Source organism: Lasioglossum baleicum, chromosome 11 (assembly GCF_051020765.1).
Source record: "Lasioglossum baleicum chromosome 11, iyLasBale1, whole genome shotgun sequence".
Classification (NCBI taxonomy): domain Eukaryota; kingdom Metazoa; phylum Arthropoda; class Insecta; order Hymenoptera; family Halictidae; genus Lasioglossum; species Lasioglossum baleicum.
The window spans coordinates 9,852,202-9,866,892 of record NC_134939.1 but is presented as its reverse complement, the minus strand read 5'-3'; the positions used below and the strand labels follow the sequence as shown (position 1 = coordinate 9,866,892).

At 42.3% G+C, this 14,691-nt stretch overlaps 1 protein-coding gene and 1 long non-coding RNA gene across 4 annotated transcripts in view; one reads left to right on the top strand and one right to left on the bottom strand.

Moving 5' to 3' along the window:
• Positions 1–3,924, top strand: part of LOC143213238 (uncharacterized) — a 48,395-nt gene extending 44,471 nt beyond the window's left edge. Inside the window, exons 2-3 of the long non-coding RNA XR_013009921.1 lie at positions 135–229; positions 507–3,924. This is a non-coding gene — a long non-coding RNA (uncharacterized LOC143213238). The remainder of the gene's footprint in view (positions 1–134; positions 230–506) is intronic.
• LOC143213237 (uncharacterized) overlaps positions 1–14,691 on the bottom strand; it is a 183,731-nt gene that overhangs the window by 99,582 nt on the left and 69,458 nt on the right. For 2 of the 3 annotated variants that reach the window (XM_076432889.1, XM_076432887.1), the window contains exon 2: positions 104–192. In XM_076432889.1, the coding sequence (XP_076289004.1) occupies positions 104–192 (89 nt within the window). Of the gene's footprint in view, positions 1–103; positions 2,514–14,691 lie in introns of those variants that run through there. The other variant, XR_013009920.1, reaches the window with a different exon arrangement.

The following is a 14,691-nucleotide window of genomic DNA, read 5'->3' as shown; positions in this document are numbered from 1 at the left end:
TCGCTGTAATCAGGGGGAGGGGGGTGGAGATTTTTCTTCGTGACGGCACTGGTCGAGGGAGGCCGGTGTCGTTATTTTGCGTGGGAAAATCTGCCGTACTCACATCGTTGACGGCTTCCGTTTCTTTTTTATAGGTTGGTCGCAGCCTCGCTGACGGGTGTTCGAAGGCCACGGGTGACCGGTTTTGATTCCCTGAAACCGTGGACACGAGTTACTACGATGGAAAATGGTAATGTGCGAGAAGCGCGTTCAAGGTTTCAATCACTTTCTGATTAACGCAAGCCCTTATATAGTCTATTATCTAATATAATAATCATCATTTTAACTGGCTTTGAAAGTTACCTTCTAAACATGCACTTATCTATAGATACAGTTAATAGGTAGATTTCTAATTTATAATTTGATTGTACATGTTTGCGGATTTATGACATTTCTCAATTTTGAATATGCAAGAAAATGTGTGCCACTGATAACATTTGGATAATTTGCATATATCTCCATTCAAGATGCTAGAGCTTGAAGAACTCTGAAGAGCCCTGAAGAATGTCTTCACCCTTAAGAACTGACAAAAAGCCACACAAGAAAACCAACGAGGATTCCGCCGACCTTCCACCCACTGAACCCTTAAAGTTTACTAAAAATTGGATGGTGCAGGTTAACTAACCCCTCAATAATCGAATTGGCTCGATCCCGAGTCGCATGTCGGCGGCCTCAGCGCCGTCAATCCAGCAAGCGAAACCATCGTCAAACCGGACGAAGTCTCTGGCCATGGTCCCACCCGTTCGCAGCATTCTCCACGGGTGTCCCCAGCCCTAAACAATTTTCCCCAAAATTCCGTGGGCATATTCCCGGCACTTCCTAATGCCTAATCCTGACCGGTGTATATGTATATGTAGACGGCCGGTAAATGGGCTAAATGTCCCGGCGTGTTTCCGCGTCCGCGCGGCTGTCTCGAGAGTTCGTCGTCGCAGATAGGCGGCAAGGGGTGGCAACGGAGCATCCAGAACTTTATCCTCGACGGTGCAAAGCGGCGCAATTTCGTTTCGCCGTGGGAAGGGTGGCCCGTGAGGTGGTGGTGGTGGTGCTGCTGGATGCTGGTGGTGGAGAGTCTCCTAGCTGAAGAGCGAGAGAGAGAGAGATTGGTAGAGGAGGAAAAGAGAGCCAGAGGGTGGAGAAGTAGGAGGAGGGCAGGAAGGTTGAACGAGCCAGGTAGAAGAATAAGAGGAAGCGAGGGGGAGTGGAGATTGTCGGGGAGAGGCGGCAATTTTTTAAAATTAAGGCTGTTAAACCTAATCTCCAGGTGTGCAGGCGCACGCGCGTAGAAGTCGTAAAAACTCTATACCGGTGGCGCAGGCCCCTTCTTCTCTCTGTCTCATTTCGACTCTTTCCCTCGTTTCCCGACCACCCTCTCTCCCCATATCGTTCAGAGGCTGCCTTCGCAGGGACGCCGGCTGCGCCGCCCTCGGCGTCCCTGGTCGGTGGTTAAATTGCCGCACGAAACGTTCTTAATGTCCAACGGCAGTGTGCCTCCCTCTCTTTTCGCCGTATCAACTCGATGTCTCTCTTCCTCCATCCCCTTTTTTCCCTCATCCCTTCATCGTTTCTTTACCTCTTGCGTTCTCCACCGCTCCCTTCCCCCCGTCCCACCACCGTCACTCTCTCTCTCTCTCTCTCTCTATCGCTCTCTCAGCCCTCATCGCCGCGTTTCGCTCCCGGCACTGGCCATTCTTGTCTGTCTTTTTTCCATTCCTTCCTTCATTTTCTATTTATTTTTCTCTATCGTCCTCTTCCGTCGCTGTCCCCTTTGTCCCGTCCTTTTCGTCGCCTATCTATCCATCTCCTCGTATCGCGGCGTGTTTTCGAAGGGTCGTGTCTCTCTTTTGTTCTCCGCGGGGCTCTCTCGCGGCTCAAACGACCGACGCTGGTCGTCGCGACGCCGATGCCGCCGACGAACACGCGCGTTCAAATGCGCGGATGCGTCGAATGCCGGATTACGAGCGGTACCGCGGCCGCGATAAACGCGCGAATTATGTTTAATATCGCCCCGGTTATCTGCCCGCGCCAACACGCAAGGCGGCCATAGTCGCCTCGGGATCGTTCCTACCCGCTTTTTCCCCAGCAAACGACCAACCGACTGCCATCCTGATCCCCGTCTTCCGGGAACGGCCAGACTACTCCGAGGAATGCAAATGTCCGCAGTCGTTGACTTAATGGTCGCCCGATACGACGCGCAGCGTAATGTCGCGGATAATGTATCGCGATTTAACGCCGGACACCGACTCGCCATAACCGCCACCTCTGCACGGCATTCTGCGAAACCCCAACCATCTTCCCCGAAGATCTTCCACCCTGCGTTCTTCCTGCGAATTCCCTCCTTTTCCGTGGATTTTGGGACAATTGTTTCCGCTGCGAATTTCGTTTAATGAAAATAAAGCGGTAATGAGACGCTGAGTTTTTGTGTAGGTAGACTGCGGATTTTTATGCATTATGGCATTTATAAATTTTAAAAGATTTATTTCTTAGAATTTATTGGTCATCCTGGTTTTTGTACGCGAATTAATTATAAGTCTTATAATACTTGTAATAATTATAATGCTCAAATCACCCTAATAATGAATACTCACACATTAGAATGTGTATTATAATGTAAGTGAAGAAAGCGTAGGATCGAATGAATTATTTTGTTGCAGCAACGAGTGATGCAAAAAATGAAGATAATGTGCCTTTAGTGGTTGCTTTTCAATTTAATCGTGTATCGTGTGTGGAACTTTTGAAAATGGTATTTTAGGCAAAGAGACTTTATTCCGTAAATATAGATAGTAAAAACGATGCTGGTGTCGGGATTGGTTCTTTGAAGGCTTTGTAGCATGCGTGTTTTCTAACACCGGAAGTTTATTTATTGCTCCTTCCAATGCTGTCGCGACCAATTTATCGTTCTCTGAATAATCAAAGAGTGTTGTTAGACCATGGATACTTGTGCAGGCTATTTTAGACAGTTATCGAAATATTTCAACAAAAATTGACCATCATCATTCCGTTTTTGTATAGAATACAATTTACGATATAATATATCATTTAATGATCTGTTCGAAATACGATGCTCTGCAAGTTTCCACTTCGGTAATTTGTATAATGCCTTTCCGGAGGCAATATATTCTGATTATAAATTTAATTTACTAGTAGTGCAGAATATTTAAGAACACTTAGAGCCGCGTGAAAGTTGCACGACCTCGCGAAGTTCCGTGTGTTACGACCAATCCGAAAATGAGAATTGCTCGAAGTCATGTATGTACCTTATAATTGTGAAATTGGGTGGAAATAATACCGTCTGATATAGCGCGCGCGTCCGATGCGACATGTGACAAAATGAATCAGCCTTTCTGCAATATTACAGCAGCATGCGCGCGTAAACTTTTCTGCTTTACTAATCCGAGCGTACGTGAGTAGTGTGCGCACAATCACATTGGCAATATATTTAAAAATATCTGCGTCTGTACATAATTTCATGTGCTGCATGGAGAAAACTGATGTGAAATAAAGGCTTTATTCAATATTAAATTATCGTTGTCATTCATTTGCTTTCTATGCTCTGTTATCCGACTTCCAGGCATCGACGAGACAATGACGTTAAAAAGTTGCCACTTTCGTTTTGCTATAATTGCAAAGTATTTCAGGATGGTTTTTTACAGTAGTATTAAATTTTAGATGAGACTTTAGAAATTTGTTTTTAGCCGACCGATACAGTGACGCGCATGTGCAAACGGGGCCGACTGTCGCGCTAGTTCATTGAGTGTAGCATCATTCATGTGGCGGCCCTACTCTTGACCTTTTTCCGTTTCCAACCAACTCCTGCTTCGGATTCACACTAGCCATTTTTTCGTTGCGCGAAAAAAATTTCAAAAACACTGACAATATGTCAGAGAGAGACAGAGAGAAATCAATGGTGAAACGCGAAAGATCACATTCGTGAAACGATAGAAAATATCATCGAGGAATGATTCTAAAAATTCCTTAAAAATTTACTGGGCTACAAAATCCAAACGTTTTCGAAAGAAACATCACATATGCAATTATCTTGCGATGCATCGGCGAAGAACGTGTACTCAGAACATTTTTCTGGGTTCATGAGAGACCCAGGGTACCACTCGAGAGTAAAAATTCAAGAACAAAAACCGTGATTATTTTTGCAGCAACCTAATACATCGGTAAATGGCGGCACGCTGCGAAATTGCTGTTCGTCCCCGATCGTTCGCCGATATCGTTCTGCGATCGTTCATCTCCGAAAGAACCGATCCAGGCAGAAGCGCCTGCAGTCTTATTACTTTAATGCACCGCTGATGGCATTCTGAAGCGGCGGTTGTTACAGCAATTATCAGTCGATTAGCAGGCGTAGTGGCGTAACAGTGTTCCGGGTCTCGTCGCGCGCAAACGTATTCGATGCTTCTCCTGGTGCGCGGAGCGGATCAGTGTGAGGGAATAGCGAAAACCGCGAATACCCGGGAAGCTCGAGTTGTTTCCGGTCGAGGCACGGTCGTGGTAATGCGAGTAGCGATTTTCAAAATGGTGGAGAACAGAGAAACGAGCGTTTCGGAAATGATAAATAGGAACATTCGTTGCATCCCGACGCGAGCCCAACCATCCCGACAAACGTCGTCCCTTTACACTGCGGATCGCATTGTTATTTTATGTTAACATTTTCGTAACGACGCTTAAGGGGCCCATACTAGCCGCGATTTATCGCCTCACGAGTTATTACGACGAATCGTTTGATCGAAGCCACTTCACAAAACGTACTGATTGCGATTCTCGATTTTTACCGTTCTACGTCTTTACGATCTCGTTGATGTTATGGTAGACTGTTTAACGTGATTTTTGCAATCATGCTTTCTTAGTCTTTATATAGGCATACGGATACCTAAGTATCTGTATAATTCCTTTAATAATTTTTTATGTTCGCTGGAAAATATTATATTATAATATTTCCAATCGAAAGGTTAAACATCATAAAAGGGTCTTCGTTTTATTAAAAATATTATGTTATGATCAGTGTTGGGCAAATTTTATTTTAAATAATAAATAAACGTGTGATTTTAATTGCAAATAATAACTAAACTTTTTATTTAAATAAAAGTAATTTAAATAATTCCAAAAGTGATCTATTTATTATTTATTATTTGCAAATAAAAGATTATTTATTATTTGGATTGATGTGGAAGTCAAATTGGTCGTCTCTTATTTCTTGTATTTTGTATACATATACAATGAACACGTGCGCGTTTTTGTCTGCTATAGCAACCTTTTCAGGTATACCACCAGTGGTAAAAAGTACAATTTAATTTATTATTTGTCGATACAAATAATAATTGAAATTGTATTTGTAAATAACAATTAACATTATTATTTTAAATAATACATTTAGACTTGCTCAAATAATAAATAATTATGTTTGCTTTTTATTTGAATATCCAAATAACAAATAACTTGTTATTTAAATTTTTATTTAAATAAATTTATTTATTGCCCAACACTGTGTGGTTACGATTTTAAATAACAATGTGAATGGTATTCATTCAACACGGGTACTCGATCTTCACGATATTGTGGCTGCATATAAAAAATGGAGCAACCTTGAAATCTTTCGAATTCCCTCCACCGTGAAAATTATTATTGTCTCCTTGGGATTGCAAAATTGCTGTAAATAAATTCCCGGCGTACCATTACAAATAACGGAGATATCCTAGGTGGTCTGAGTTATTGGGTCACCCTGTATATCAATATACACAACTTGCAATGCAACAGATTTTACGACAGCGCTGCGCTGTTGTCTAACAGGGTCGTGTCGTTTGACAGCCTCATACAAATTACGATGATCGTTCAAACAAATGCATCAAACGAAGTTGCACAACACTCCAGACTATAAATCGCGAAATATATATCGATTATCTTCTTGCTTTTCTTTCTTCGAATAACAAGGGACTCGTCCATTATGCGAGTTTTAGTTCGTATCCCAGGGAAAATCGCGGGAGTCGCAACCCTTCATTAAGAGTTAATTACATTGTAATACATGCGTGGATTCGCTTCGAAAAATATCTGTAAGTGACTTTGGTTTTGCTTATTTTTGTATTCTGGTTTGTGTTTTGCGGATGAATGATCGCGATAAAAATATTGTAAATTTTATATAGTTCGGAGGACTGACTTCCGGTGGTTGCAGTCGAGCTGCAAGGAGTGTAGAACATAATGTACAGCCGTAAGATAAATAGTAGAAGGCTTTTGAACAAACGTGGAATCAGAATACATTAGCATCCACTTGCGGTACCCCGATCTGCCAAAGAGATTTTCTCAGTGGCCGAGAAAATATTTCCGTTCGCCATTAAATTAATACATATAAATGGAAACCAAAGTAAATAACTCGTGTCTGTGATTTTAAAAGAAACAAAATCAATAATTAATCCACAAACGGATCCGATCAATTTACAGGATCTTTTTTTAAATAATTTTGATCTGTACAGTTTTTATTCGGATTATTGCCATCAATTTATTTTAATCTTCAGTTACAATGACAGTTCTTTATATTTTTAACCTGTACCTTTGGATTGGGTTATTACCATCGATCCCATTTATTTTAGTCCTTAGTTGCAAGACCATTTCTTTCATATCTTTAGCGTGCACATTTTTTATTTCGGTTATTGCCATCAATCTCATTTATTTTAGCCTATATGCAAGACCATTTCGTTCATATTTTTGATACATTCTATTTGGATCATAACATTTATAATCTGTCGTTGCACGAGCATTTCTCCTATATGTGTAACCTGTACATTTTTTTATCTGGATTACTGCCACCTCATTAATATTATCGGAGATTCCAGTAATATTTCGACGAGAGATTTTGATCGAACAGAAAAAGAAACACTATTATCGTTTAATTGGTTGTTATTTTTTGCAGCTTGTAATGAGTAGATCGTATTCAGATCGACGTAGAGTTATAGAAATTATTGGAAAAATGGAAATTTGCCATGATTTCATGTATCAGCGATTTACTTCCGTCTTGCCGGCAATGGCGAATACGTCGGAGGTATTAACTGGTAATATGATGGGGTTGGAAATATCAATTCAAGGGAGTCGATTACGCTTAGACTTCGAATACGGATAAATTTATGGGCCGGCCCGATAATTTCAAGATTATCCATTGATCTCAATGTAGAAATCTCCATTACATTCCGTTCCTCTCTGATCGGTACTTTCCAATCGATATACGCTCCACACGCTTCTACAGCGATGGGCTTAACCCTCGCAGAGCGAACGTTCTCGCTGGAAGCGGGTCAAAATGACCCACATGTTTGCACATATGTACAAGCTTGATTGTGCTATTATACAGAATTATTTTAAAACATTTTCTTAAATAATATACATTGACAATATTCAATATTCACTTATTTTTAATAGAATTTGAAACTATTTAAATGTTGTTGGAGTAAATGTTGGTGTATAATAAATCTATCTTATAGGAAATTATTCATGATGAAGAAGATGTTCTAATTAATTTTACAGTCTTCAAAATGGAGGAAAAATATCTATATCTAAAAGCAACATGTAAGATGATGTGCATAATGATGAGATTTTATGTGATTATATTTTTCATATCGGATGGAAGGGGTGAAAGCATCTGACGATATTTATTAAATCATTTTCATGGAACTCCGATGTCCGAGTATTTTTTGATTTTTATTGTACGTGGAGAAGAGTCGCAGCATTATGGAAAGTCGGATTTTTGTCTGTTATCAATATTATTTATTCCACGGTTGGAATTCCCGTTGAAGCACGGTGCTCGGGAAGCTCGCAGCCGTTTCTAATGCTCGAGAAACGTCGCTGAAAGAGTAATACAAATAGAGGTCGCAGTTTTCAGCACGCACGGTCCCTTTGAGGGAGAAGTTGCAGCAGGGAATGACGGAATTATGCGACAGGAAACTGTAGACGCCGATGCGAGCGCAATGGGGGAAAAAGAAAAATATCGTTACGCGGCAGGAGGCCGGGGCTGCAACTCGAATCCCAAGTAAATGCATTTGCAATTGAATACATTCGCCTCGAATTACGTAAATGAGCCAGAATTCGCGTACTTTTTCTGCCGCGCATTGACGTCATAATTGACGGCCGTTCGGTGTGCGCGTCGCGTGTCTCGCAATTGATCGTTTAGCTTTAAGAAGACTTTTTTTCCACGTTCCGCGAAACACGACACACGCACGCGTAGACCAGACACCAGTATCTGGTTTCGATACCAGTCGATAATTAACTCACTGGTGGAGCTGACCCATTGTTAATTAAGTACACTCGTCGATCTGGGACGCCTTAAGAATGTAAAGTGCATCAGTGAGCTTTGTAAAAGACAATTTATAGACATACATGAGGTTGGATTATATAAAATTCTTCACTGATGCACCCGGTGAAGATTGTTAAAAATTATGTTTATATTATTATTAAAATTATGTTTACTAATGCATCTGGTAACATTTGTTAAATATTGTCCTTATGAACGTATTTTATCGACCTCTTTGCGAAGGTAGAATAATTGACTGGTTTTGAAAGTTAAATGGGAAGTGCGCCGACGAGCATTGATAAAAGTATCATTAACGAGTCACAGATGGGTTTATTAAAAAATTGTGTGTTGTTAATGCGTCCGGTAATTTTTGTCAAGTATTTTGTCCTTATGAACACGTTTTATCGATCTCTTTGTAAAGGTAGAATAATTGCGTGGTTTTGAAAGGTAAATGAGAAAAGGCAGCAATTTGTTTGCTTATGACAGTTTTTAAAACTGTAATTACAACGGAAGGTGCCCAGTGCAAATAACTAAAGGTAAATAATACTAACGATGCTTTTCCGTTTACTTTTTCTCTTGGCGTTGCGATATCTATAGAACGGTAGACGGTCGATCTACAAATTTGATCAGGTTACAGGATTATAATGGAATTTCTATGTGCTGTCTTCGTGCGAGCGTGTGCGAGCGGTAGATTAAATCGGCATCAGATTTCAGGCGTTTAATTACGAAAGAAATATTTGCCAAGAACACGTGGTGCCAGCAAAATGGAAAAGTTAAAGAGAATAAATAATATGCAGCCCGGTGCGAATCAAGCAGATAATTGACGCGTGATCTGTCCGTTTGCAACTTTCCGAACGACAGTTTAAAAGCATTTCGCTGCAAGATAAAATAATATGCGCGACAAGAATGCTTTTTCAGGGCGGGTCTGGTGGTGGGGGGAGAAAGAAAGGTTAATCGAATCTACTGTAGAACGTCAGGCGTCAACTGAAAAATGCTGCAGACAACAGACATTCTAAGAATAAAGAATAAAGGGCCGAAGGCTGTTTCATTACTATGACGTACAGAACTTCAGGTGCCAATCAAGATATAATAATAAAAGTCGCGGTACAAGGGAAGTGCATTTCACGCCAGTTATGAAATTATTTAACGAGCCAGACTTAAAATATTTATGCCAGATAAAGCGTCGGTCTCAAGTCATACGGCAAAATCAAATTTTTAATATATTCTCATATTGTCTGATTAGTGGAGGATAGAATATACTGATGCTTCATACATATATTAACCCTTTCCACTTGACCGTCCCTCTAAGGAGACGTCGTAAATCTACGTAGTTAGCAATTTGGAATTTGGTTAACATGGAAATATTATCGACAATTGTAGTACCTATTCTCAAAGGACCTTACAGGGCCGTCAGGAATTCGCAAGAGAACCCAAAAGATCCCAAGCTGGGATTCTGGGGTTGATCGCAAGAATTTCTTTCTTGGCCATATCCACCCCCACGATCAAAGAATTGACGAAAAGAATCGAAGAATCTCAGATTTTTCGAGGGAAGATTTTAGGTTGAGGATCATGTCCCTGCCAGTATTGAAGTCTCCCGGGCTAAGGTCCACAGGGGTGGTTTCGCGTGTGCGAGCGGAGCGCCGCGCGGCGGCCGCGATTTCGGTGGTGATTTCTTCTCCGGCCGGCAAAGTAGGCCGCATTGTCGGCTCCGCGACGCCGGGAGGGTGCCAGTTACCGACGCCGTGGTACGGACGCGGCCATCTTGGAAAAGGGAAAGCGACGCGGCGACGTACGAAAAACAAAATGAAGGCGCTTGCGCCGCCGCTTCGGTATTGAGCGAGATCCCCGACGCCTTTTTGCATTTTCACCCTTTACTCCGCTCCCGGACTAGCCGTGGCTGCCCACCCTCTCCTAGCCGTGGCTGTGCGCCCGTTCCCACCCCCGCACACCCCCTCGACACAACCCCCTGCCAACCCCCTAGACATCCCACTTCGCCAGCAGCCTCGCTCGTTCTCGTGCTCATCGACCTTTCTCCACCATGACCAGCTCCTCTTTCTCTTTCTCCTCTGCCACCTCTTCCCAGCGACTCCGCCGGTTTCTAACCACCCCCGCAGCCAACGACGCGCCCGCCACGTTCAACCCCTCTCCATGGCCGTTCGCTTTTTTGCATTTTAACACGTTTTTAAATGGATGGAAAAATAAATAGCGCTCCTTGATTCGATTACGACCCCCAGGTAGTCGGTGCCGTGGCGATTTCTCGCAAGCCAACATCGTCCGGCACTGATTGCCTCCATACTTTCCCCGGCAACTGCCTTTTTCTTTTCTTTCCCCACCCCCACGGCCCTCTTCAGTCCCTATTTCTCATCCTTCGATCATCCACCCTGAGGATTGTTCAACGATGTGGGGATTCTTATAGGAGATAAACGATTCCTGGAGAGAGCGATCGGGGGATGATTTTTCGACGACGCCGAGACGGGAACGGTGCACACGGTTAAGTGGCGCCCTCTTTTCGTAAGGGATGCTGGAAGTATCGAGCGCAGGGGACAATCTAATCGCAGGAACCCCTTCGAGTAATTGAATAACGCGTTAGAAGAGGTTTGATGCCGGAGATTAATGTCCCCGCGGACGATTAACGGATTTCACGAAAGAATTGTCAGTGTTTGTTGGAATCCGGTGCACGCCGAGCTGGAGGATCGGAATTTCGTTATTAGATGCCGCGGGAAGGCGAGGCTTCTACTTAAAATGTCTGCGTTTTGAGTGGAAGCTGTACTTACGGTTCATTTATTGTTTAAAGAGTGGAGGGGTGGTTTCGATGTGATGCAGGAGAGGGATGATTTTATAGGAAGAATTACGTTGGGGGAATATAGTATAATTGATCCGTCTGTAAATAAAAGAAAACCTGATCAGTCGATTATTTTAATCAGAGCTGCCGAACAAATTAAATTAACGTCCGGATGTAGTATATTATTGTAACAGTTGATTTAGAGATCGTTGTTAATTAAACATTTCTAGTTTATTGTTCGTTAGAACTGTACATCTCCGCACTGTGTAACTTCCCATTTAAATAATATTGCGGGTGTTTGCATTGGTACAATTATGTACATTAATGCGCGCAGAAACTAATTGAATTTCTTTGTTCCTGCCCGTATATGCGTTTCTAAACTACATCTGCTGTAATGCACCTACTGCATTAAAATACAAAATTTACGCGACGACAACAAATATAAATGGCGCATTCACTGAGGAATTCTTGTATACATCTATATAATAAAATGAAATGTTTAAAATTGACTAAAATTTATCAGATCAGGTATATCTTCTGGTTTCATTGTTTACCATGTCCCACCCAATTTTGTAACCCTAGTACAATATTGAAACGATTGTGATTAATTTCTGAGTTAGCAATTTGAAGAAATGTATCCTAAAATATGAGAATGGAAGAGATTGGACGCTTCGCAGTAGCCAGAAGAATTTCCACCCTGAAGATTAACATCCCTATACATAATAATGCTTGACGCATACTCATTGCATCACGATGACGATCCGCAGAAGTATTTCTCGGGTAGAAGAAGCCCTGCGGTCTTTTTACCGCATTGCAACAAACTTGAGAGCCTCGAGGTGACTCGTTGAAACTTTAAGAAGCACTCGTCGAGGACAGTCACGTCCCCCGAGGAGAAGAAAAAGAATAAAAAAGAGGAAGAAGACGCAGGAGAGCGAGGGACTGGCATAAGGCAGCAACCGGGTAATATGTGCTTTATAATGCGCGGACGTGGGGCAAAAGAATAAAAAGCGGAGAAATGTTTTCGCAAGCCGCACAGTATCCGGGGTGTGGGCTACGAGTCAGCGGTCTCTCTTAATAATCTCACATTCTTAAGCACGTCGACTTAATTTACATTTCAACCGCTTTGCAGAAAAAAATTTCCGTCGTTTCCAGAGACTCGTATGTGTGGTGTCCACCCCCTAGAAACGTAGCCAGCGACGACCTTCACTTCGAGTGTCCCATTCTCTCCTTTCATTCTCCCACCGGAGAATGAGTTTTTATTCTTCGTGACACCGGATAATGCCGGCCGCTGCTTGGACCTTGGAATGCAAATCGCCGATCGGCTGACTGACCGATTCTTAGCACCGAGAAAAAGACCGGGTTTTATCCGGCGAAGGTGTCCGCTATTATTGGCGATCAAGTAGCCAATTAGCTTCGGAATTGGATTACCGGATCAGCGCGGACAATGGACTACCCTTCCTGCCTCGATCCCGGAGAGTAGTGCGTTCTTCATGGTCTGCCAGAGATTTCTGCCTTACTTTTCATCCATCTGTTACTCCACATTTTTCTTAGCATTTTAAACTAATACATCAACATTCTTAAAGCTTCCTATTTGTGGGGCTAGCTAATTCTACGATTTTCTCACACATATTAAAAGGGGTAGTTCCTTTATCACGTTCTAGTAGAGATTGATATGTTACTTTAATACATTTTGTTTCTCTCTTAAATATCTTGTAAAATTAAATTGTATGTACCTTACGAACGACTGGATATAAATTGCAGTTTTAAGAGTACCCATGGGAGTTTAAAGTAATTCGAGTGAAATTACGAAAACACTGTCAAATTTTTAGCCTGACGGTAGTTGTGGGTGTCGTTTTGAAAAATTGGTAAAATTGTAGGTTAATCCTGTAAGACAGTTTCAGGACGGTACTTCTTAATACTTTTTCACGAACCGCTGCGCCCTCCTCGAGTGCGCATTTATTAAGGGTTGTTACCCCTTCCAGCCGCGATCCATACACGATCATTCGCTCGCATCTGCGTGTGTGCAGCTTTTCCCCACCAGGTTTCGAGCAACCCCACTCCGGTTCCTTTCCTAGCCCTTTCATAGAAAATCGTGGTGGGGTGGCGCGATTAGATGCATAGGGGAGCTTAGATGAAAGTCTAGATAAAATACAGGGTGCGTCAGCTCCGTGGACGTTGGCTCGAGCCGGCGCGGCGCGGCGTACACGCACGGATGTGAACCGACCGACTTGGCTCCTTGCTTCGGAGGATACGCAGGGCTACACCCTTTATCCGCGAATCCCTTATACATGCTTTGCTGATACTCGTTGCATTGCTGATACACAGCTAATTTTTACAGACTTTATATAACGAACAATCTAATTCCTTATACCTTATTTTAGTCCCTGGGTGCATTGTGCAATTAATCCTACATGAAAATGATTGAATTCTGTCTATTTAATAATAAGAATTGTTTATCTCGTAAAGGAACAGGATAAATGGAATAAACATTTTTATTTGATCTTAAATTTATTAACACTGACGCCAATTTTTTAATTTACAATTATTGAGATTGTGAAGATGCATTTATACCTGTATTTATTGAACAAACGTTCTTGCACAGTCAGGGAACGTGCAATATTGTGTATTTCTATATCATATCGTTTGTATCGAGCGTTCGACTTGAATAACACTTTAATCCTTTAAAAACTTGGGCTGGCTTAAAAACTGCTTCAAAAACGAAACAAATTTCAGCTGCAGTTTTCGGGCGCATTATTTGTACTCGTATAAGTGTGCTTATACATTTGATTTCCCGAAAGAAATGATCAATTATATATATTTTCCATCTCTATCTACTCTTCTCGTGATAATACCTTCATTCTTCAATTTATAATTTGTTTTGCAACAAGAAAACAAGTTTAGTCTAGACATCAGTCTCAACTCACTAAAATCATTAAGTCTTCATGATTGTCCCAGCTAGTGAATCCGCAAACAAATAATTTAGCTCCTGTTTTGTTGCAATCAACCAAGAAAATGATCTTGACTTTGTAGCACATTATCAAGCAATACTCTCTCACCTACTGCAACCCCAATTGATTCAACCAAAACATACCACAGCCATCATTAACTACCCAAACGTCACCAAAACCTGTTCCGCAATCCCTAAACACCTTTCTCGGAGAATCCCTCCCCGGAGCTCCGTTCATTAAACAGATTACCCTATCTCATCAGCAGAACTCGCCCTATCACCTTACAGTTTCCGTAACTGGTTGGCTCTGGTTACGCGAAGAGCGGTTCCCAAATCGATGTTAATGCAGACGGTGCAGCAGGAGTAGCAGTAGCAGTAGCAGCAAGAGTAGCCGTAGCAGCAGCAGTAGCAGTACCCGGGAAGATCGAGTGCATAGGCCCGCGGCAGAGCAAAATTTCCGGAAAAGGGAGATCCCGTTTCGCCGGGTGCCTGGGTGCACATCCCGGTCGGCGGAGGCTCGCGCTCCTACGTTGCATCGTGCATTATTTAATGGACGGTTTTTCGCTTTGTTCGGTCGACTCATTAACCACGGGGGCTCCCGATTGTACTTTGCGCCGGTTCTCCGGTGCAACAGAGAACCGGCGCTCG